The following is a 23,266-nucleotide window of genomic DNA, read 5'->3' as shown; positions in this document are numbered from 1 at the left end:
CTTCCGGGTCCTTGAGAGCCAACATGGCGTCCGCCGCCGTGTCGGGCTGAAGGCCGTAGCGGTCCGGTTCGGTTCTCGGTTCGAGTTTTGTCAGCCTCGCAGGGGCCAACATGTCCCTGGAGGAGTACGAGCGACACCTCGCGTCCCTCAGCTCGGAGACGGGCAGCGACGCGGCGGCCGGTGGCGGCGGCGGCGGCAGGTCGGCGCCCGGCGGGGAGGAGGAGAAGCTGCACTACATCCCCATCCGCACGCTGGGCAAGGGGGCGTTCGGCGAGGCGACCTTGTACCGGCGCTCGGAGGTGCGGCGCGTTTTAAACGTTTACATTTACTAACAGTCAGTAGTGACAGGGACAGTCCCCCCCTGGAGACACTCAGGGTTGACACGATGGTAGTAAGTGGGGTTTGAACCTGGGTCTTCTGGTTCATAGTCGAGTGTGTTACCCACTAGGCCACCACCACCCAACATTATCAATACAACAATATACAGCATTTTATTATGATAAATGGAAAAATTATTAATTCAACAATATACACAGTGTTTTGAAAACTGTTTCACACAGTGCTTTTATAAAAATATTAAACACTATTATGAATTTAGAAATCATTAAACCAGGGACAACATCAGCTAAGATGCCTCAAGAGCATTTACCAGATGCCCTTATCCAGAGTCACAGGGACAGTCCTCCCCTGGAGACACCCAGGGTTAAGTGTCTTGCTCAGGGACACGATGGTAGTAAGTGGGGTTTGAACCCGGGTCTTCTGGTTCATAGGCGAGTGTGTTACCCACCAGGCTACTGCCAGGCCCCGCCCGGCCCTCACCATGCCTGCATGTCTGTCTCCACGCAGGACAACTCGCTGGTGGTGTGGAAGGAGGTGGAGCTCAGCTGCCTGTCGGACAAGAAGCGGCGGGACGTGATGAACGAGATCAGCATCCTCTCCATCCTGCAGCACCACAACATCATCGCCTACTTCAACCACTTCATGGACAAGAGCAGCCTGCTGATCGAGCTGGAGTACTGCAACGGTGGCCGCAGAACATCTCACAACCTTCTTAACATAGAAAGTTCTGGAAAACTGACACGTGAATGTATTACCAAGACACTTCCTCTACGTTTAAAGCCAGCGCAGGTCTGTAGTATCTCTGCTGGCTTTACGTAGTGAACCACGTCACTCTTCCAGAACTTTCTCAGCCGCATGTCTCAGTAAATTAGAGCTGACGATCTACGTCAGAACGTTACAATGTAAGCAGTGGTGGCCTAGCGGTTAAGGAAGCGGCCCCGAAACCGAAAGGTTGCCGGTTCGAATCCCGACCCGCCAAGGTGCCACTGAGGTCCTCTTGATGAAGGTACCGTCCCCACACGCTGCTCCCCGGGCGCCTGTCATGGCTGCCCACTGCTCACCAAGGGTGATGGTTAAATAGTGAAAGTGAAGTGATAGTCACCTTCATCAAGGGGACCTCAGTGGCACCTTGGCGATTACGGGGCCGCTTCCTTACTCTCTGGGCCACCACTGCCCCATAAATTCAGAGGACACGTGTCTCAGATAATTAGCAGCGTGCCGCTGACGAACTGGCTGTGTTGTTCCAGGTGGAAATCTGTACGACAAAATCAACCAGCAGAAGGGGAAGCTCTTCTCCGAGGAGGTAATATTTGGGGGACTGGAGGGGGACGTGTGGTGTGTCGCTGCACATTTTAATTTTTCCCTCCGTTGTCCTCAGGTGGTGATATGGTATCTGTACCAGATTGTGTCCGCCGTGGCCCACATACACAAGGCGGGCGTCCTGCACAGGTAAACGGGTTTCGTGTCCCCTGGCGTGGAGCAGCGGCGTCAGATCTGCATTTTAACGGCTCGGTATCGATGCTTTCCCCCCGTAGAGACATCAAGACGTTGAACATCTTCCTCACTAAGACCAACCTGATCAAGCTGGGCGATTACGGACTGGCCAAAAAGCTGGGCTCGGAGTTCTCCATGGCAGAGACGGTGAGCGGCCGCCGTGTAAAACTCGGGCGGGATGGATGCGGCGAAGCTGCCGTTTTTAACTCGTTAAAGGCCCATGTGGACTGAGGTGAAGAGGCGGTGGAGAAGATGATTATACCATCATGCGAGACGATGACATTCTCATCACACAACGAAATATGAGTGAGGAAGCGAGAGAGATTCTGTGTTTCCGTATTCCGGAGACGAACAGCATCCTGGTCGGCTTACAGTACAGGTCAAAAGTCTGGTCACATCTCATTTTCTGTTTTCTTTATTTTCATGACCATTTACGTTGGTAGACTGAAGGCAGCAAAACTATGAATGAACACATGTGGAGTTCTGTACTTAACAAAAAGTGGAGACCTGACCTCCACAGTCACCGGACCTGAACCCAATCCAGATGGTTTGGGGTGAGCTGGACCAACAAGTGCTAAACACCTCTGGGAACTCCTTCAAGACTGTTGGAGAAGCATTTCAGGTGACGACCTCTTGAAGCTCATCGAGAGAATGCCAAGAGTGAGCAAAGCAATAACTAGAGCAAAGAAACTAGAACATAACACATGTTTTCACTTATTTCACCTTTTTTTGTTAAGTACAGAACTCCACATATTGCAGTGTGGTGAAGTTTGAAAACTCTTTATCGCTACAGTGGAGCATCCTGAGCCTGAAGTTGAATGTCATTATTCAAAATTTTGCCGCTTCCATTTTTTTACTGTGAATTTATTGCCATCGGGTTGCAAAAATTGTAGAGGCAAGATATTCAGATACTTTGGTTTTCCTTTCGGGGGCTGATCAAATTTCTAAATCTGATGGAAACAGGGCGCTGGGGGATCTAGAAAAGGGCAGCCCTGCACTGGGGTTAAAGCCAGTAAAGAAATAAATAAAAAAACTCATTATAGTCTTATAACATCAGAAAAACGTGTAATAAAGAAGTAATCGTTCCAAATCTGATAGACGTCCAGTAAGGTTTTAGTTAAGCAGCTTGACCGCAGTGCAGACTCGGATGAAACAGGCGCCCAGTTTCTAATAGTCAAAAGTGCGTTTGGACAAAATCTGCCAAAATGTCAAAATTAGTCTCGTCTGATCAAAGTCTCTAAATCACACGTTGTGATTTGTGTGGTGATTCTTGTTTTTTAAAGTTTGCCGCGTATTTCTATCAAGTTTCAAATGAATATCAAATTATAGAAGGTACTGCTGTGAATAAATCACTTTATTTATAATGTATTAGCTTTCGTAATGGCCTCGTGCAGAGTTGAAGGGGAACCAACGTCAGAGGGTTGCCGGTTCGAACCACTGAGTTCCCCTTGACGAAGGCACCGTCCCCACACGCTGCTCCCCGGGCGCCTGTCATGGCCGCCCACTGCTCACCAAGGGTGACGGTTAAACACTGAGGACACGTTTCACCCTGTCACCGTGTGCTGTGCTGCAGTGTTTTAACAAACGCGTGGTCGGGTCAAAGTCACGTCAATCCATAAAACGGCTTACGTGAAACGAGAATAAATTCGCCGAATGAGTTTGCGGTTGTGCTTGCTCGTTGGTGCTTTTTTTACACTGTCCGTGGTCCTGGGCATCTAGTCCTTCCGGTTGGGCAAGGGGCCTGGTACCCGCGGCAGCCGTGACATTTTTTCAGAACGATTACGACCAGGGTTTTAGTAAGAGTTGTCAAATTGTCACGCTGGACGTAACTCCTTTGCTTGATGGTGGCCCCTGGCAGTGTGTAGGAACTCCGTACTACATGTCTCCGGAGCTTTGCCAGGGAGTGAAGTACAACTTCAAGTCCGACATCTGGGCCACGGGCTGTGTCCTCTACGAGCTTTTGACCCTCACCAGGACGTTCGATGCTACGGTAACCCCCCCCCCCCCCCCCTTCTCTTTTGTCCTCGCCGCCGTTCTACGTCCACGTTCTACATCAGGCGACTCCCGATCTCCCCGCAGAACCCACTCAACCTGTGTGTGAAGATCGTCCAGGGCAACTGGACCATGGAGGTCCGGTCGGACGTGTACTCCGCCGACCTCATCAAGCTGGTCTACGCTTGCCTCGAGCAGGTCAGGAGCTTTTGGCTTTTCATGTTCGTTGTTGTCATGTTGATTTTATGGCTGTAAAAAAAAAAAAAAAAAAAATTCCCGCCCAACCAACCGGAATACTAGCGCACGAGTGACGGCCGTTCCATTTTCCTTTTGGACAGGACCCGGAGAGAAGACCCGCGGCCGACCAGATCCTCAACCAGCCGCTCATCGCCGGTGTCAAGCAGTGGGTGTTAGAAATAGAGGCGCTAGAACGCGGCTCCGGCGGTGTTGCCGGACGAGGGAGGATGTCAGCGCTTGTTCTGTGTTCCGCAGGGAGCTGGAGGAGCGAGTGGCGGCGCTCAACTCGGCCATCAAGAAGCCCAAGTGGGTGGGACGCAGGGACACTTTCTCCCGCCGCCGCCGGCGCCGCTCGGGCTCGCCAACGTCACGCTGCTTCTGTCCGCAGGCTGAGTTCGGTGACGGAGAGTCCCGTGGCGGTGGTGACCACTCGCTCCAGGGAGGCGTACTTCTGGGGCGGCGGCAAGCTGACCCCTCAGAAGCTGGACACGTTCAAGGGGGGCAGCAGCGCCCAGCACGTGTGCGCCGGGGAGACCCACTTCGCGGTGGTGACGGTGGAGAAGGAGCTCTACACCTGGGCAGTGAGTAGTGATCTCGCTAAGCGGGCGGAAAAAAACGTCCCCGCATCCAATAAAATGATTGTTTTTACGTTTTTTTTGTTTGTTTGTTTGTTTGTTTTTTTTGCCTTTTCTGCAGAACTTTGCTTGTTTTTGTCTAGAGCGTGCAGGGCGGTGCCAAGATGGTGGGCCAGCTGGGTCACGGGGACCAGGCCTCGTACCGCCAGCCCCGCCGCGTGGAACGCCTGCAGGGCAAGGCCATCCGGCAGGTGTCGTGCGGGACGGACTTCACCGCCTGCGTTACCGGTGAGTGCGGGGACGGGACGTCCGGACTCCTCTCCGTCGCCCCGGGCCTGCGCCGCATCGTCGCCGCGTGCGTTTTTTCTTTCTTTAGACGAAGACCAGCTGTACCTGTTCGGGTCGGATTACTACGGCTGCGTCGGCGTGGAGAACGAGCTGGGGATGGAGGTCCTGGAGCCGGTTCTTCCCGAGTTCTTCCAGGAGCGGCGGGTGCAGCAGGTGTCCTGCGGCGACAACCACGTGGTGGCCCTGCTGGCGCACAGCGGGGACCTGTATTCCTGGGGCTGTGGTGAACATGGTGAGCGGCTCGTTCGTTTCGCTCGAATTGACGTACGCTGTGGCGAGTGTTGAGAACTTTCTGTTCGTTCTGCCCGCAGGTCGCCTTGGTCTGGGCTGTGAGGACGATTTTGCTTCTCCAATGCAGGTGACCGACCAGTTAACTACATTTGCATTTAAATATTCGGCATTTACCAGACGCCCTGGGGCAGTGGTGGCCTAGCGGTTAAGGAAGTGGCCCTGTAATCAGGTTCGAATCCCGATCTGCCGAGGTGCCACTGAGCAAAGCACCGTCCCCACACACTGCTCCCCGGGCGCCTGTCATGGCCGCCCACTGCTCACTCAGGGTGATGGGTTAAATGCAGAGGACAAATTTCACTGTGTGCACCGTGTGCTGTGCTGCTGTGTATCACATGTGACAACCACTTCACTTTTTTTATCCAGAGCGACTTACAATCAGTAGTTACAGGGACAGTCCCCCCCTGCAGACACTCAGGGTTAAGTGTCTTGCTCAGGGACACAATGGAAGTAAATGGGATTTGAACCTGGGTCTTCTGGTTCATAGGCGAGTGTGTTACAAATTAGGCTACTACCACCCTAACTGGGCATGATGCTAAAGTCATAATTTCCCTTTCTACATTAATACGGTATTTCTGGCAATTCAGACCGGGCCCAAGTCGGGCGGGGTCGAGGTCGCGCTCGTGCTGTAAATTAACTTCTTTAATACTTATCCGTTGCGCGTGATCCGCTGCTTGTATATTTGTTTCGGTGGTTGGTAAAAGTGTGTTGCGTGATGTTTATTTTTTTTAAATTTCAATGACATTCGATTTGCGTTTCTCGGCCACCGTCGCCAGGCAATTCATTTTAACTACATCAAAGAAAGTCAGACTTTTTAGAAGCAGAACTTGTTGGGCTTGGGCCAGGTCAGGTTTGTAATTCAGACAGTACATTATAACAATCTAAAATCACCTAAAGCTTCTAAATCTTCTGCCTTTCGTCTGTTTTGTACCGATGTAGGTGGACGTGCCCAAAGGTGCCAGATTTGACTCTGTCTACTGTGGCAGCGACGGCACCTTCTTCCTGACCGAATCTGGGAAGGTGCTCGCCTGTGGGAACAATGAGTTCAACAAGCTCGGCCTGAACCAGGGCATCACGGGCCTGAAGAACCACCCTGGAGAGGTGCGTGCGTGCAAAATAAGTCCCTAAATGTTCTCATACCGACCGTCTGAGCTGCCACTCTCTGAACGGTGAGGCATTTCTATCGCCATTTCTAGCCACTGCGGGACCATATACAGGCTTGGGGACTCGTATTAATGTTAAATATTCATGGTTTGAATCTTACAATCAAATGCATCGTATCCACAGATCCTTAAAAAGCCTTTAATTGGATGTTCGGCCAAAAAATTAAGGCCTTAAATATAATAAAAAAATGTCTAGTAATCCCTAAATCCACGGTTAAAGGTCTTAAAAATACTGCAGACCCAATATAATTTTGTACTGGTAACATCTAAATAATTTGGTGAATTTCGTCACTTCTGGGTTCACGAAGTGCAGCAGTGGAAATGCCTCACACATAAGAAACTGAGAATGTTGCTGTCGCCCCCTAGTGACACTTACCAAATCAAATACAAATAATCTATTATTTTAGAAGAGTATCTGGTCAAGGATAACTCTGGCCCTTGGATAAATGTGGTTCACGACCCTGATTCAGGGCTTTTAATTCGATGTAAGTGGCCTTAAAAAAGCTCTTAAAAAGCCTTAAATTTGGCTTCCTTAAACCTGCATTACATTTACATTTACGGCATTTGGCAGACGCCCTTATCCAGAGCGACTTACAACGTGCTTTCAAGTTACCATCGATGAAGAGATCAATTCCGGTTCACTAGGACCCCAACTATGAATACATCTATTTAATTCACTCTGTTGTAGATTCTGTACACAAAGTTTGACAAGAAAATTACAATTTAATCTAAATATTCTTTAAAGAGGAAGGTCTTGAGCTGCCGTTTGAAGGTGCTCAGTGACTGAGCTGTTCTGACCTCGAGGGGAAGTTCATTCCACCACCGAGGGGCCAAGACGGAGAAGAGTCTAGATGAGCGTCTTCCTTTTAGAGATGGAGGGACCAGGCGAGCAGTACTGGAGGCTCGGAGTATACGAGGTGCAGTGTGAGGTGTAATAAGGGCTGTGAGGTAGGATTGTGCTACTCCATGTTTGGCTTTGTAGGCCAGCATCAGTATTTTGAACCTGATGCGTGCAGCTACTGGGAGCCAGTGAAGGGAACGTAGCAGAGGGGTGGTATGGGAGAATTTGGGAAGGTTGAAGATCAGTCGTGCTGCTGCATTTTGTATGAGTTGTAGAGGTCGGATGGTACATAGAGGTAGACCAGCTAGAAGGGAGTTGCAGTAGTCCAGTCGTGAGGTTACTAAGGACTGAACCAGTAGTTGGGTGGCCTGGGTTGACAGGTAAGGGCGGATTCGTCTGATATTGTAGAGAAGGAATCTACATGAGCGGGAAAGATTGCTGATGTGAGTTGAGAAGGAGAGTTGGTTGTCTATTGTTACGCCAAGGTTGCGGGCTGTTGCAGAAGGAGAGAGCTGCGAGTTGTCTAGGTAAATAGCAAGATCCTGATGTGGTGAAGAATCTGCTGGAATGAATATTAGTTCAGTTTTGGTGGGATTGAGTTGGAGGTGATGGGCTGCCATCCAAGACGAGATGTCTGTTAGACATGCAGAGATTTTGGAAGCAGCATGTAGATCAGAGGGAGGAAAGGAGAAGAGGAGTTGTGTGTCGTCAGCATAGCAGTGGTAGGATAATCCATGTGAGGAAATGACCTCACCAAGTGATCTTGTGTAGATATCAGACTGCAGATATCAGTCAGGTGCCGACAAAAAAAAAAAAAAAAAAAACAGTTCATCCGATCATTTTTCTTATTTCTCCTAAATAAATCCTGTTTATTAAACTAGGATAATCAAGGCATTCCCTACACCCCCACCCTCACCCTGGTGAAGACTCTGGCTCGCTTCAAGATCCAGGTCATCGCACCAGGAAAGACCCACACGGCGGCCATTGACGGTACAGAATTTGCCTTTCGTTTGGTCTGGTAGGGAATCCGTTGTCTGCATTTCCTCACGTCCCCCGTCTCCGCGTTTTTCTGCAGAGCGAGGACGCCTGATGACGTTTGGCTGCAATAAGTATGGCCAGCTCGGGGTCAAGGACTTCAAGAAGCACCAGGGCGTGCAGCTGCTTCTGGGTCAGTTCGGGGGGAAGGCCATCACCAAGGTGTCCTGTGGGGACGGATTTTCTATCGCTGCCACCGAAGGTGAGGGGACCTCAGCGTCTCATCTCTCCCGGTCACAACGTCAGATTAATATCTGGAATTAGTTTTAGGATCTTATCTGTGCCTGTTTGTTCTTTTTTCACTTTTTATGTCAAATTCAAAATTAAAATTTTATTTGTCACGTACACAGTCAAACACTATGATATGCAGCGAAATGCTTTAGCGACTGCTACAGACCTCAGTATTTCAAATATTGCAAGTATACAATGAACCACAATGTCTATTATTGTGTTAATATTGTGTGGGCTGTTTTTACCGTACTGTCCCGCCCGTTCATTTCTACCTTTATTTTGTCACTGCGTCTGTATTGATTTTACCGTATTAGTGCTTCATGTTCATGCTGAACCTTGAGTGTGTGTAGCACTGTAAGATCTCAGCTGAACAGTTGAGCACTGCCGGTTCAAGGCCAGTTGTCCATAACCCACCGTGTGGTGTTTTTTTTTTTTTTTTCCCTTTCGCTTCACGTAATATTCGGTTTAAAAATCCGAGAAAGCAGTAACACGTTCTTTCCGGCCTCCACCAGACAATCAGATCTTTGCGTGGGGGAACGCTGGGAACGGGCGGCTGGGGATGCCTCATGATAAAGGCTTTGGGTCTGAGGTGTGCCCCGCTCTGCCGCGCCCAATTTTTGGCTCCCTGCATCACGTGCCGGACCTGTCCTGCCGTGGGTGGCACACCATCCTCATCATGGGTCCGTGCCTTTTCTTTATCCTTTTAAATTGATCAGAAGACAAAAAAAAAAAAAAAAGTCCTGCTCTCCATTCATGTTTTTTTTTTTCTTGTTGTAAATTTCCAGAAAAGGTCCTGAACTCAAAAACCATCCGTTCGAACAGCAGCGGCGTTTCAGTAGGCAGCGGTAAGCAGCTTTCTGGGGGGGGGGGGGTTGAGTCGGGTTCTTATTGGGGTTGGTTGTAATGCAGTCGGTGTTGTAGGCGTGGGCCACGTCTCCACGTCCTCCATGGACCTGGACACCGAGCACGGCTCGGCGGACACCGAGCTGCGCGAGGGCACCATGGGCGGCACGGTGGAGGCGGACACGGAGGACCGAGGGCTCGAGTTCTCAGCGATGAACATGGCGAGCCAGACGGGGGACAGTTCCTGTCCTTTCTGGCTGCGAAAGGTGATCGCCACACTGTACCAGAATGTTTCATAATCTACTCCGTTCACACATTTTAATTTCTTACTTTGAAATAAAGAAAACGGGTACGAAATGAGATTAAAAAGCAGCTGCTCTGGTGCAGGACAAGATAAAGTGAACAGTGCAGGAAGTAAATAAATAATATTAAAAACACGTTATTGCAGCGAATAGTCGATATTGAGAATAATAATATTATTTTTATTAGCTTTTGCTGTTAAATGTTACACAATTTATTAATACAAGGTATTCTGGGGGTCGAGGGGCTAGTCTGTCAGTGTTACGCTAGTTTTAAGAAGGTTGCCGGTTCGAATCCTAGCTTTCAGGAAATTTACGTTTGTCTCCGTCTCTCTGCGCTGGTTCATTCGCTGCATCTTTTTTGGCGCATGTTCCACCGAGTCACACGCGTCCCTCTGGCATCGCCCCACTCTTTGAGACGCAATTTTTTTTTTTTCCACGTGGTCAGCGCCTGTAACAGCTCAGAATGGCCTTTGGGGATGGAACTAGAGTCTTTTCGTCATTGTCATGAACCACATGCCGGGTGGGAGCAGTAGCCTAGTGGGTAACACACTCGCCTATGAACCAGAAGACCCAGGTTCAAACCCCACTTACTACCATCGTGTCCCTGAGCAAGACACTTAACCCTGAGTGTCTCCAGGGGGGGGACTGTCCCTGTAACTACTGACTGTAAGTCGCTCTGGATAAGGGCGTCTGGTAAATGCCAGAATGTCTGGTAAAATCTGCTGCTGTGATGTGACCGTCCCCACACACTGCTCCCCGGGCGCCTGTCATGGCTGCCCACTGCTCACTCAGGGTGATGGGTTAAATGCAGAGGACAAATTTGTCCTGTTCAGCGGGCTCAGAATCTGTGCTTTTGTTCATGCTTCGGATATGGATGATCAGGATTCCGCGTCAGGCTACAAGGCGTGTAGATGTTACATGTCAGACAGAGGGCATCCGAATGAAATTGCTCAAAATGGCGATATTTAACCCACAGGAGCTGCAGGACGCCGAGTTCATCCCCATGCCGGCCAGCTCCGGTAACTCCCTGTGCGGCCCCCTGGCCTCCTCCGTGTCGGAAAGTGCCACGCTGCCTTACGACGAGCTGCAGGGCCTGAAGGCGGCCGCCCACGCCGCAGCTCCTGGGAAGGGGCTCTCGGTAAGGCGCAACGCGGTTTAACGCGCGGCCGCGCGCCACCGCGCACGTTTTCATTTCTCGCGTGTCGGTCCTCAGCAGGCGCGGCCACCGGCCTGCGAGAAGGTCAACGGCGTGCAGGAGGGCGGGGCCTGGAAGAAGAGCGGGATGGGGCAGAGCTGCTGCCATGCGAGTGTCGAGTTGGCCCAGGTGAAGCTCCGCCCCTGCCACACCCCTCAGCAGGGTTACTGTGAAGGCGAAGCCTTATCATTTCCTTCTGGTTTTTTGTGCGTGCAGCTCCGAGAGACGGTGAACAGACAGGAAGCTGCGATTCAGTTGTTACAAAAGCAGGTAAAATGTCTTTCCACGTTTCTTTCAATTTAAACGGAAATCCGACCCCAAGGCGCTAAATGAAGAGTAGGGCTGGAGCGACGCTCCGACGTAGTCAATGTAAAATACGCGTGGAACTAAAGCATGGGGGCCGTGGTGGCCTAGTGGTTAAGGAAGCGGCCCCCGATCCGCCAAGGTGCCACTGAGCAAAGCACCGTCCCCACACACTGCTCCCCGGGCGCCTTTCATGGCTGCCCACTGCTCACCAAAGGTGATGGTTAAATACAGAGGACAAATTTCACTGTGTCACCGTGTGCTGTGCTGCAGTGTTTCACAATGACATTCAGGTCACTCTTACTTTCAATGTGAGAGACTCGCGGTTTCGTCAGAAATGTGGGAGTACTTAAATGTAAATAAGAGACCTCGTTTCTGTTACAGTAGTATTCACACCTGTAAATACAACACAGGCCAAAAGTTTGGACACCTTCTCATTCAACGTGTTTTCTTTATCTTCATGACCATTTACGTTGGTAGATTCTCACTGAAGGCATCAAAACTATGAATGAACACATGTGGAGTTCTGTACTTAACAAAAAGTGGAGACCTGACCTCCACAGTCACCGGACCTGAACCCAATCCAGATGGTTTGGGGTGAGCTGGACCAACAAGTGCTAAACACCTCTGGGAACTCCTTCAAGACTGTTGGAGAAGCATTTCAGGTGACGACCTCTTGAAGCTCATCGAGAGAATGCCAAGAGTGTGCAAAGGTGAGGCAGTGGTGGCCTAGCAGTTAAGGAAGCAGCCACGTAATCAGAAGGTTGCCGGTTCGAATCCCGATCTGCCGAGGTGCAACTGAGGTGCCACTGAGCAAAGCACCGTCCCCACACACTGCTCCCCGGGCACCTGTCATTGCTGCCCACTGCTCACTCAGGGTGATGGGTTAAATGCAGAGGACAAATTTCACTGTGTGCTGTGCTGCTGTGTATCACATGTGACAATCACTTCACTTTAACTTAAGCAGTAATCAGAGCAAAGAAACTAGAATATAAAACATGTTTTCACTTATTTTACCTTTTTTTGTTAAGTACATAACTCCACATTCGCCTTCAGTGAGAATCCACCAACGTAAATGGTCATGAAAATAAAGAAAACACGTTGAAGGAGAAGGTGTCCAAACTTTTGGCCTGTACTGTAACTGAAATGACCCGTAAGCCTACTTGACTTGTTAAGAAATTAATGCAGATATGTACATTACCACGTATAAATTGCTATAGTCGATTAATCAAGAATCTGATCAAACTGAATGTTAATTAATCAATGCATTGTGAAAGTAATCGCTACAATAATCAATTCTTTAAATTATTTATTTTTGCCCAGCCCCCAAATGTCAGCTTTGCTTTGTTTCACAGCGTGACGATCAGCTGGAGGAGAACGAGAGACTGTGGAACGCCATCCGGAATCTGAGTGGCGGCGGAGCGAACCAGCCCTCGGCTCCGCGCCGCGATGACCGGGAGGACGGGGAGGAGTTCAGGGAGTGAGACTCCGCCCTCGTCCCGACAGGCCGCACCGCTTCTAAGGTCCCGGGGTTTGACAGGCCTGCCGTTTTTTTTGGGATTTAGTATCGATAACCGATGATCGAAACCATGACCGGATATTCAGCAACGAGGCCTTTTCATTCCAGTTTACTGTATTAACATATTATTATTGCATGATATGTATATGAATGCGTGTCTCTGTCTTTCAAGCCAAAGTGTGTTCACGCCACCGGATTCAACGTTTTGCACGTCGCTTTAGCGGGAATGTTTAATAGCGTACGTGTTGCCTGCGTGCAGAAGTGAGGTATGAGTTATATATTTTTATATTTGTGTAAATTACGTCTTTATTGGCCATTCAGCATCACATCTGGAATTGTTTCAGGGGTGGCGATTCGTATTCCTGCCAGCGTAAAACGTATTCAGTATTCATCACACGCAAACAGTTATCTGTGCCTTATTATTATTACTATTATTATTATTATTATTGCAGCTTACATGCCTCCACGATGAAAAGTCTGTTGAAAATGATTTCCGATCTCATCAAATGTAAAAGATTTCAGGTGGAGGGGCAGCTTTTTTTTTAATTAATTTATGCTGCATACATATGCAAACGGAATATAATTTTATGGCTAAACATCAAATGGTTTTGTATTGATGGACACTACTCATGGAAAAAGAAAAAACGCTTTACTGATATTATATCCAAAGATTCTGGGTCCTGCAGGGGCTCGTATGGATTACATTTACATTTACGGCGTTTACCAGACACCCTTATCCAGAGCGACTTACAATCAGTAGTTACAGGGACAGTCCCCCCCCGGGGGGTTAAGTGTCCTGCTCAGGGACACGATGGTAGTAAGCGGGATTTGAACCTGGGTCTTCTGGTTCATAGGCGAGTGTCTTACCCACTAGGCTACTACCACCCATGCATGCATCATATATGTGGACAGAAGCCTTGATTAAACCTTCATAATGCATTACGGTGCATAAATATTTCCATGCATATTCATCAGTGTGTGGTACGCGGTGGGCTTGGACCCAGAACGTTTGCACACTTGACCTTTGAACTTACCCAGAGCTTGGAAATGATTAATCCAGTTAAATCGTGAACCGTACTCAAAAGTGTTTTTATAAAATGTATGCATAATTATACCAAAGAAATGTCTGTTTTTCCCCCGTTTCTCTGCTTGTGCCTTTAATTTTGTTTTTTAAATACGAGTTTTATATAATCAGAATTTATATTCTCTCTATATTCTCATGTCACCGTGTGCGGTGCTGCAGTGTTTCACGATGACCGTCACTTTTCACTTTCTTTTATTTTGCCAAAGAATGTTCCACGAAGCCGAGGTGTGATGTGGGTGTAAATAAAGGCGTCTCCGTCCAGGCCGTGTCCGAGTCGTGCTGGTCAGCGCCGGTGTCTGGGAGGGGGCGGCGGCCTGCTCCGGATGTTCTGACACTTGGGAACGTGCCTCTCGGCCACGCCCGGCGCGAAGCGGCGGCTGCAGTGGGGACAGGCCACGTAGTGGGCGTCCGCGGGGACCGCGTCGCGGTGCGCCTTGCGGACGAGGGCGTCGTTCTTCTGCCTCGGCGTCTTCTCCTGGGGGGGACACGGATACGGAATGAACGTGACGCACGGACGGGGCTCGGCTGCGGGTGGGCGGGCGTGGTCTTACCTCGGCGGTGGAACTCCCGCCTCCTGCCTTCATGAATTTCTCGAGCTCGGTCCCTCTCGCCCTCTGCTTGGACGAGTCGAACGTCTTGCGGTTGGAGCGCTGGACCTTCTCGCAGATCTGAAGGTGGCTCTCCAGTCTGTCCGAGGCGAAGCGCCGCTTGCAGATCGCGCAGGGCTCCCGCCGGGCCCACAAGCTTTCCTCGGAGTGGAACTCCACCCGTCCCAGCCTGCTGAGGCCTCGGGACGCGGGCGCCAGCCTGGGGGGGTCTCTGGGTTCCGTCTTCACGCCCAGACCTGACCTCTGCATGAGCTCGGTCACCTGGGACGCCCCGCGATCGAGGTCCGGGTCCCGTCTCTTCTCGGGGTTCCCACCTCCATCCTTCCATCTCAACTCCGTCCTCTCTGGATGCCGTTTGGTGTCCCTCTCATTCTGCTTCCAGTCCCTTCCTACATCTGCCTGCCTCGGTCTGTTGTCCCGCCTGTCTCGCCTGGCTTCTCTCCACTGTTCTGTCTCTCCTTTCCGCCTCTCCCAGTCCCACTCCGCCCTTACACGTCCTCCCTGATCAGATGAGTAGATCCTACCTTCTCCCCACCCCGCGTAACTCTCCGTCCTCAGCTCTTCCACGACCCTGCGGAGCTTCTCCTGCAGGACCATCTCCCTGCGTCGGATTTCCTGCGCCATCCTGGCCTCCCTGTCCCTCAGGCTCCTCAGCCCGAGCTTCCCTTCCTCCAGGACGTGATGTGGGGGTCCGGGCGCGTCGAGCCCGGGCTGGTGGCTCGCTGCTCTCCTGTAGCAGGCCGGCTTCAGTGGAAATCCGGGTTCCTTCGGCTGGTCCTCGCTTCTTCTCAGCGGCGGGAGCTTCTGCCACCTCGACGGCGCGGCGCCCTGAGGACGGCGAGACGCGGCGAGCATCGCGACGCGCGGCGGCGGGTCCGACGTGGAGACGGGACGCGGCTTTGTTGACCCGCGTTGCCTGGTAACGGCGCCGCGCTTCCCGGAAGTTGCGACGCGGAAGCGTCGCGCGTTTCCCGTTTCCGGCCCGCGTGGGCGCCGCACGTCGACGTTCGCCGTGGATCCTTTACACAAAAACAGCCTTTAAAAAGCACCCAGCCGGTTTCCACCATGTCCGCGGACCTCCTGTCGGTGGATTTCGAGGTTTTCGGTAAAGTCCAAGGCGTGTTTTTCCGGAAGTATACTCAGGTAACGCACGTTAGTTCGGTGTTCGGTTCCGAGCTCTCTTATTGCACGTTTCTAATTTAATTCCACCGATAATCTGGGTTTATCGGGAGGAAACCGGAACGCCGCCCACCGTGCACAGTTCTAGAATTAAATCGAATCGGGTTGTAATGTGTTCGTTTTATGTCGGCCCAGCGGTGGCCTAGCGGGTAGGGAAGCGACCCCGGTTCCAATTCATCACGGTTGATGGTTAAATACAGAGGACGCGTGTCACCGTGTGCTGTGCTGCGGTGACATTAACAATGACAATCGCGTCACTTGTCACCTTTCAATGGATGTAAAGGAGGAAGTGACGTGATTGTGATGCACAGTGAAACGTGTCCTCTGTGTTTAACCATCACCCTTGGTGAGCAGTGGGCCTTCGAACCGGCAACCTTCTGATTACGGGGCCGCTTCCTTAACCGCTTGGCCACCACTGCCCCCAATGAGGACATGAGACGTCTTGTCACGTTTACCACGGTGTGTATTGCACGATCGTCCACAGTCAGAGGCGAAGAAGCTGGGCCTGGTGGGCTGGGTGCGGAACACTGCGGCGGGGACGGTGCAGGGCCGCGTCCAGGGCCCGGGGGACCAGGTCCGGCAGATGCAGGAGTGGCTGAAGACCACCGGCAGCCCCCAGTCGCGGATCGTCCAGGCCCAGTTCACCAACGAGCAGAAGGTCCAGGCCCTGGACTTCACAGACTTTCAAGTGGTTCGCACTTAAAAAAACCCCACATATTTATTCATTTATTTATTTCAGATGCAGAACATGCTGATTAAAAGTGAAAATCTAATTTAAAAAGCACGCCGCTCGGTTCTGTTTCGTTTTTCAGCTTCGTTTCAGGATCGGTTATCTGAAATAGTTTAGTCTTCATGTCAATTCTGTTCTTCCCAGATTTCTCCTTTACGTTCCACTGAAGGTTCAGCTGATTCAGAATTTTGAAACTTTTTTTTGGGGTAATATTCTTTATTTAAAGGTGACAACACGATGGAAATTTTATTACAAAATCCAAAACACTGATATTTTTGTTATTTATCTTAAAGCCTTATATGGAGAAAAAAAAAACTACGTTCATATTTAGAATTTTTGTAGAAATGGTACATCATGGTACAACATTATTAAACAAAATATTCAAAAACAATCATCCATCAGCAATATTTTACACCGGGGAACAAGACGTAAAAAGTGGATGCGTCACTCGATCAGCTTCTTGGCCTTAAAGAACCTGCGGAGGTAAAGGACCTGCCATGTGGCGAGTCCAGTCAGGCAGCACATGGAGAAGATGCTGAAGTACAGGACCCGGCTGCTGGTGGACTCTGCGGAAATTCCAACACTCGCTATTACACGGAACTCCTCGAGCTTCCATCCAAACTAACAATACGGTTATTCTAACGTACCGTTCGTGTCCCTCATTTCCTCCTCGCGCTTTTTCATGTAGGCAAAGTCGTTGACGATGGACTCGGACAGATCCTCCAGTCGTCTCAGCTCCACCTCCAGGGGCTTCAGCTTCTCAACTTTGGCAATCTAAGCAACACAAAGTAAAGTTAACGATCTATCTTTGATAGATCAAATATTAATATAATGCAGGCATTTCATAATATGGAAATTGATGTATGACCGAATTCTCCAGTAGATGGCAGCATAATAATCTGAAAGGCCATTTAGCTAAATGTAGGTTACACAGTCCATTCTTATATTTAAATCTCAAAAATACACAAATACTTAATGCATCATGCTGTTAATGATGTTAATATTACTGCTATTTACTACCCGTGAAAAGGCATGATATTTTAGCCTCTTGTTGTTTTGTCTTGAAATGCAGGATAAAATAGACGAGGGGCGTCACTCTCACGCACCAACCGCGGCCGTGCATGGTGGCCGATGTGAAACACATTCGGGGGGCGAGTTCTTACCTCTTCATAATTCTTCGCCTCAACCCCATGCTTCATGTCTAAATTGACCAGCTGGTCCGGGACCCTCCCTGTACCTAGAGCCCAGAATGAAAAGACTTATTGTGAGGAAGCCAAAAATTCCAGGAAATGACTGTTCGCCCGCCCCCCAACCCCACATTCTCTCCTTCCAAAATCCAGGACTGGCTGCACGTTTTGTACATTTTCCCCGCTTAGTGCTGCCGTGGGTCATGACGGCGGAGCGAGCGTGGGCAGGGCCTGTGGCATCATGGCACTCACCCATGGGAGATTTACTCTCGAAGCACACTTCAAACATGTCGTAGTCCTCCGTGGTGAAGGCGAACTTTCCTTTAGACGCGTTTTCTTTCGAGTACAGCATGTGAGAAGAAGAGTCTTTGATCTGGGGAGGAGATTACAATAGTGTAACAATGTGACTGCAATCACATTAGAGTAACACTAATTACAACCATATTAGTGTAATAGTGTAACAATGTAACTACAATCACAGTAGAGAAACACTAATTAAAACCATATTAGTGTAACAATGTAACTGAAATCACACTAGAGTAACACTAATTAAAACCATATTAGTCAAATAGTGTAACAATGTAACTACAATCACATTAGAGAAACACTAATTAAAACCATATTAGTGTAACAATGTAACTGAAATCACACTACAGTAACACTAATTAAAACCATATTAGTGTAATCTAAAGTGAAGTGATTGTCACTTGTGATACACAGCACACGATGCACACAGTGAAATTTGTCCTCTGTATTTAACCATCACCCTGTGTGAGCAGCGGGCAGCCATGACAGGCGCCCGGGGAGCAGTGTGGGGGGACGGTGCTTTGTTCAGTGGCACCTTGGCGAATTGGGATTCAAACAGGCAACCTTATGATTACGGGGCTGCTTACTTAACTGCTAGGCCACCACTGTCCCGTAATGGTGTAACAATGTACCTAAAATCATATTGCTGTAATAGTGTAACAAATAGAAGACAAATTTCACTGTGTTGCTGTGTATCCAATGTGACTATTGGATGCCCTTGTCCAGAGCGACTTACAGTCAGTTGTTACAGGGACAGTCCCCCCCTGGAGACACTCAGGGCTAAGTGTCTTGCTCACAGTAAGTGGGGTTTGAACCTGGGTCTGGTTCATAGGCGAGTGCGTTACCCACCAGGCTACTACCACCACACAGGCGTACGAGAAAACGTCATGTGACCATGTAGAAAACTGACGTGACGCGTCGATATCGAGGCACTGGTAATCGCAATCGTAATCGAATAGTGAAAGTGAGGAGGTGATCGTCACACTGTGACACGTGTCCTCTGTATTTAAACGTCACCCTTGGCGAGCAGTGAGGCCGGTGAAGGTGTAACAGCGTTACAAAGTTACAGTGTAAGAACGCAACTTTAAAGAAAGATTATTTGGTAACCGTTTAAAGCAGGTTACATGGTTTATTCCCACCTGCAGGCTGTTCCTGGTGTTGGGCGCCTCGCTGATCTGGTACTCTCCCGTCACCAGCACGTCTTTGTGGATCTCCTCTCGCAGGCACCTCCGGGAGTTGACGGGCAGGTAGAACGTGATGGATCCCGCCGGTTCGAACAGAACCAGCAGCAGCAACAGCGGCGTCAACATGGCTGTCGGCTAGCAAGCTAACGGCCGACTTCCGGGTTGTGGTCACGTGACGTGCGTTACGTCATGGCGGATCGCCTCTGACGGAGCGGCTTCGTAGCAACAAAAGGCTTTATTTAGCCACAGTGCACCACTTGCATCACACGTTTAATACGGTCGCCGAAGTTAATGAAAGGAATGTGATTAGTAAAACCAGCGTTTTTCCCCTGATTATTACATGGTTTTACCACAAACGTCCAGCCAGTCAGGCAGTTTCTTCTTACAGACAGCCTTTACCAGACACCCTTATCCAGAGCGCCTTACAACACTGGCAACACTCAGGGTTAAGTGTCTTGCTCAGGGACACGATGGTAGTAAGTGGGATTTGAACCTGGGTACCACCACCATTTTCTTGTCTGTCCACAGCACCTGCCTTGTGCAAGCTGTGAACGCCACGCAGGTGACTGGTCGATGGATTTGTGTACGAAAGTGTGGGGACAGCGCCTTGTTGGTTCAGGATTCAAACCCACAACCTTCCGATTGCCCCGATATCTAAGATGCATGTTACTGTGGGAGTGGTGGGACAGGACTCGCAATCAACCTGGATCACGATCAATCAATCAGGCTGTAAGTTCGAATTGCCAAGGTGCCACTGAGGTCCCCTTGATGAAGGTACCGTCCGTCCCCACACACTGCTCCCCGGGCGCCTCTCATGGCTGCCCACTGCTCACTCAGGGTGATGGGTTAAATGCAGAGGACAAATTTTACTGTGTGCTGTGCTGCTGTGTATCACATGTGACAATCACTTCACTTTATTGTCATGGTGCCCACTGCTCACCAAGGGTGATTGGTTAAATACCGAGGACACATTTCACCCTGTGCACCGTCTCTCAATGACAATCACTTCACTTTGAACTAATGATTTACCTGTTTAGTGCTTATTATAGTGTTTTTTTTATCAAACAATGACGTGGTGTGTGTAGAGAAGGAATATCGTCCCCCACAACATCCATTAATGAACATGAACATTATCGGCATTTTCGCGTTAATGAACCCGAACTGCCTCACGGTTCGCTCGATGAATAAAGACGGGCCCGCTGCACCCGGCGTCTGCGCTCGAAAATGGAATCCCAGCACGTCACTGTCCTTATAAGGACAACTTCCGGCGAGATACTGGCGCGTCACTGCGGCGACGGGGAGCGTCCGCGCTGATTGGCCGCGGGAGGGTCCGCTCTGCATTCCAGTCTCGTATTTTTGGCGCCTCTAAAAAAAAAAAAAAAACGCCTAAACGCGCCGGCGTCCCCAACACGCGTGTTTCTGTTAAACGTGGACCGACACGTGACACGTCGACCTTTCAGACGTGCGCGTCGTGTCTGTAGCGCGGCGACGTCCGCGCATCAGTATTTTATGAATGGCGGCGCCGGACGTGCCACGCGTATCCCGTCACGGGGGTGAGACGGGGAGACGCGCGTCCGCAGCGGCTCTGGCGCCGACGCGCGTCACGCTGCCGCGTCTCGGAGCCCCGCGTAACGCGGGTAAAAACCGCGGGTCGCGTCCGCGGCGCGTCCGTCCGCGTCCTTCTCGTCCCGTACCCCCCCGCCTCGCCGGGAGTTGGTACCGTCCCCGGTTCATTCATAAAATTCCGTCGGACTATAAAAGGGCGGAGCTTCCCGAGCGGCTCCATCAGTCGAGCGGGTTTTAAAACCTGGAGGAGCCGGAGCAGCAGCAGCAGCAGCAGCAGCAGCAGCAGCAGCAGCAGCAGCACCAGCAGCACCACCTGCGGACGCGGAGACCATGTTCCCAAGCAGCCTGTCGCCACGGTGCGGGGACGCCGGAGCCGAGGTGAGACGCGCTCTCACGTCATAATTTCCTTTATCGGTTTCAACGGAATTGATCGGAACGAACGAACGTGTCTTCGGATAAACAAAATGACGATTTTGTTTTTTTTAAATCTTAATTCCACGTGACGTTTTAATGCGTGGAGATGTTGCGTGTACGAGCGGTTCGTGGTTCCGTCCTGCGGTTCATTGATAAAAAATAAAGCCATTGAGGAGACTCCACAGCAGCCCTGCGTCAGTGTTGACGTCAGCAACAATGGTGGGGGGGGGCAAATATTGATCTGGAGGAGACTATTTTAGGTCGACGCGAAATATGCAAATGTTTGAAGCAGCTTCTGGTCCACGCGTGTCGGTCGTGGCTTGATGGTGACATTCTCTCCCCCCCCCCCCCTCCCACACGCCAGGACGCGTCTGGCGACTCGTTCGTCCCGACGGTGACCGCGATCTCCACCACCCCGGATCTGCAGTGGATGGTCCAGCCGACCGTCATCACGTCCGTGTCGCCGTCGCCGGGCAGAGCGCAGCCCGCCAAGCCGGGGAAGGGCGCGCCGAGGAAGGGGAAGGGCGAGCAGGTACCTCCGTGTTCTCGGTGTTCAGACGCAGTGCAGAGGTGGTGGAGATGGTGTGGTGGTGATTGTGTGGTGATGGTGGAGATGGTGTGGTGGTGATGGTGTGGTGATGCATCTCCTCTCTTCTCAAATTCCCCGAGCAGCTGTCTCCCGAGGAGGAGGAGAAGAAGCGCATCAGGAGAGAGAGGAATAAAATGGCTGCAGCCAAGTGTCGCAACAGACGGAGGGAGCTGACCGACACCCTGCAGGCCGTGAGTAGTCCCATCACGCACCGCGCCAAACCACGGCGCTCACCTCACGCACCGCGCTCCAAGCACCACGCACCGCGCTGAACGCCCACTTCACCCACCACGCTCCACGCCAAATCACGACGCTCACACCACGATCCACGCACCAAGATCCACGCTCCACGCACCGCGCCAAATCACCGCGCTCACACCACGCTCCACGCACCAAGATCCACGCTCCACGCACCGCGCCAAACCACCGCGCTCACCTCACGCACCGCGCTCCAAGCACCACGCACCGCGCTGAACGCCCACTTCACCCACCACGCTCCACGCCAAATCACGACGCTCACACCACGATCCACGCACCAAGATCCACGCTCCACGCACCGCGCCAAATCACCGCGCTCACACCACGCTCCACGCACCAAGATCCACGCTCCACGCACCGCGCTCACCCCACGCTCTCTCCCCTGCCTTCCCGCAGGAGACGGACCAGCTGGAGGAGGACAAGGCGGCTCTGCAGGCGGAGATCTCCGCGCTGCTGAAGGAGAAGGAGCGGCTGGAGTTCGTCCTCGCCGCGCACAAGCCGGCGTGCCAGATGCCCGAGGACCCGGACGCGCCCTGCAGCCCGGACGCCGGCGCCAAGCTCCCCGAGGACGTGGAGGACCTGGACGCGCCGTCCACCGCCATCTCCGGCAACTCCGACCTGCTGCTCTGCTCCAGCGCCGAGCTCGGCCTCTGCGACCTGGAGCCCGGCCTGGACGACCTGCTCGGCGGCGCCGACGACGACGGCGCGTCCGCGGAGACGGCGCGCTCGGTGCCGGACATCGACCTGAGCGGCTCGCTGGGCTGGCGGACTGGGAGACCCTCTACAAGTCGGTGGCCGGCGACCTGGAGCCGCTGGCCACGCCCACCTGCGGCGGCTACCTGTCCGTCTTCACCTTCGCGTGCCCGGAGCCGGACAGGGCGGAGCCCGGCGCGGACATCCTCAACTCGCCCACGCTGCTGGCGCTGTGAGCGGTGTGCGCCTGCGCGGCGCGTCCTTCTTCCAGACACACTCGATGTAGCTATGCGAGCATGTGGGCGTTCCTGCGGACTGGTCTCAACTACGTCCTGGTTCCAGACGCATGCGCAGAGATGCCATATATACACATACATATATAGCAGGTATCCGAGTTGAATATCCGTGTGATCTTGTGCTATAGGTCTACTGTTTACCGTGTCGTGGACTTGACTGTGTGGTTTTATTTATTTATTTATTTTTCTTGCGTTTTGGTGGCAGTAGTGTGTATGTATATGAATAGCTGAATGTCGTGCTTCTCTTATCGCATACCTCAGCGTCATCATTCAGACCGTGCTGTCGCCTCATCTGTTCGGGAAAAAAAAAAAAAACGAGTTTTCCATGAAAACATCCAGTGCTATATCTATCAAGATGTATTTTATGATAATTTATTTTTCTACCTTTTAAATTTTGACTTGTCCGTCAAACAAATGAAGTGAACCGAGCATTGATTGCTTATGAATAAATATCGACATGAACACAT

General features: G+C 51.1%; 5 protein-coding genes across 6 annotated transcripts; 3 read left to right on the top strand and 2 right to left on the bottom strand.

The window, feature by feature from the left end:
- The first annotated feature begins 4 nt into the window (after positions 1-4).
- On the top strand, positions 5-14,050 carry LOC114776754 (serine/threonine-protein kinase Nek9-like). Of its 2 annotated transcripts, none has more exons than XM_028966844.1 (23): positions 5-299; positions 847-1,024; positions 1,587-1,642; positions 1,718-1,788; positions 1,875-1,980; positions 3,692-3,823; positions 3,913-4,023; positions 4,164-4,228; positions 4,318-4,368; positions 4,451-4,643; positions 4,781-4,925; positions 5,014-5,217; positions 5,297-5,343; positions 6,213-6,374; positions 8,159-8,267; positions 8,353-8,514; positions 9,056-9,223; positions 9,329-9,388; positions 9,465-9,652; positions 10,665-10,826; positions 10,905-11,012; positions 11,100-11,153; positions 12,542-14,050. In XM_028966844.1, the coding sequence occupies exons 1-23, from the start codon at positions 111-113 to the stop codon at positions 12,668-12,670; spliced, it is 2,850 nt and encodes a 949-aa protein (XP_028822677.1). In that variant the 5' UTR covers positions 5-110; the 3' UTR covers positions 12,671-14,050. The 2 variants fall into 2 exon arrangements, with proteins under 2 accessions (XP_028822677.1, XP_028822676.1); XM_028966843.1 differs by having other exon boundaries at positions 10,902-11,012.
- On the bottom strand, positions 13,846-15,317 carry LOC114776755 (zinc finger C2HC domain-containing protein 1C-like). The gene is made up of 2 exons (XM_028966845.1): positions 14,341-15,317; positions 13,846-14,264 (listed from the first exon to the last, which is right to left on the bottom strand). The coding sequence occupies exons 1-2, from the start codon at positions 15,250-15,252 to the stop codon at positions 14,073-14,075; spliced, it is 1,104 nt and encodes a 367-aa protein (XP_028822678.1). The 5' UTR covers positions 15,253-15,317; the 3' UTR covers positions 13,846-14,072.
- Positions 15,318-15,366: 49 nt separating this feature from the next.
- On the top strand, positions 15,367-16,360 carry LOC114776758 (acylphosphatase-1-like). The gene is made up of 2 exons (XM_028966849.1): positions 15,367-15,540; positions 16,061-16,360. The coding sequence occupies exons 1-2, from the start codon at positions 15,463-15,465 to the stop codon at positions 16,277-16,279; spliced, it is 297 nt and encodes a 98-aa protein (XP_028822682.1). The 5' UTR covers positions 15,367-15,462; the 3' UTR covers positions 16,280-16,360.
- A 239-nt stretch (positions 16,361-16,599) lies between these two features.
- On the bottom strand, positions 16,600-19,840 carry LOC114776757 (transmembrane emp24 domain-containing protein 10-like). The gene is made up of 5 exons (XM_028966848.1): positions 18,939-19,840; positions 17,746-17,866; positions 17,470-17,543; positions 16,954-17,080; positions 16,600-16,872 (listed from the first exon to the last, which is right to left on the bottom strand). The coding sequence occupies exons 1-5, from the start codon at positions 19,107-19,109 to the stop codon at positions 16,751-16,753; spliced, it is 615 nt and encodes a 204-aa protein (XP_028822681.1). The 5' UTR covers positions 19,110-19,840; the 3' UTR covers positions 16,600-16,750.
- Positions 19,841-20,602: 762 nt separating this feature from the next.
- Positions 20,603-23,266, top strand: LOC114776756 (proto-oncogene c-Fos-like). Its single transcript, XM_028966846.1, is given in 5 exon segments — positions 20,603-20,927; positions 21,328-21,495; positions 21,636-21,743; positions 22,207-22,570; positions 22,573-23,266. Coding segments are annotated over 5 exon segments (855 nt in total). The 5' UTR covers positions 20,603-20,879; the 3' UTR covers positions 22,740-23,266.

Source organism: Denticeps clupeoides, unplaced genomic scaffold (genome assembly GCF_900700375.1).
Source record: "Denticeps clupeoides unplaced genomic scaffold, fDenClu1.1, whole genome shotgun sequence".
Taxonomy (NCBI): Eukaryota; Metazoa; Chordata; class Actinopteri; order Clupeiformes; family Denticipitidae; genus Denticeps; species Denticeps clupeoides.
This window is presented reverse-complemented; position numbering and strand designations above follow the sequence as displayed.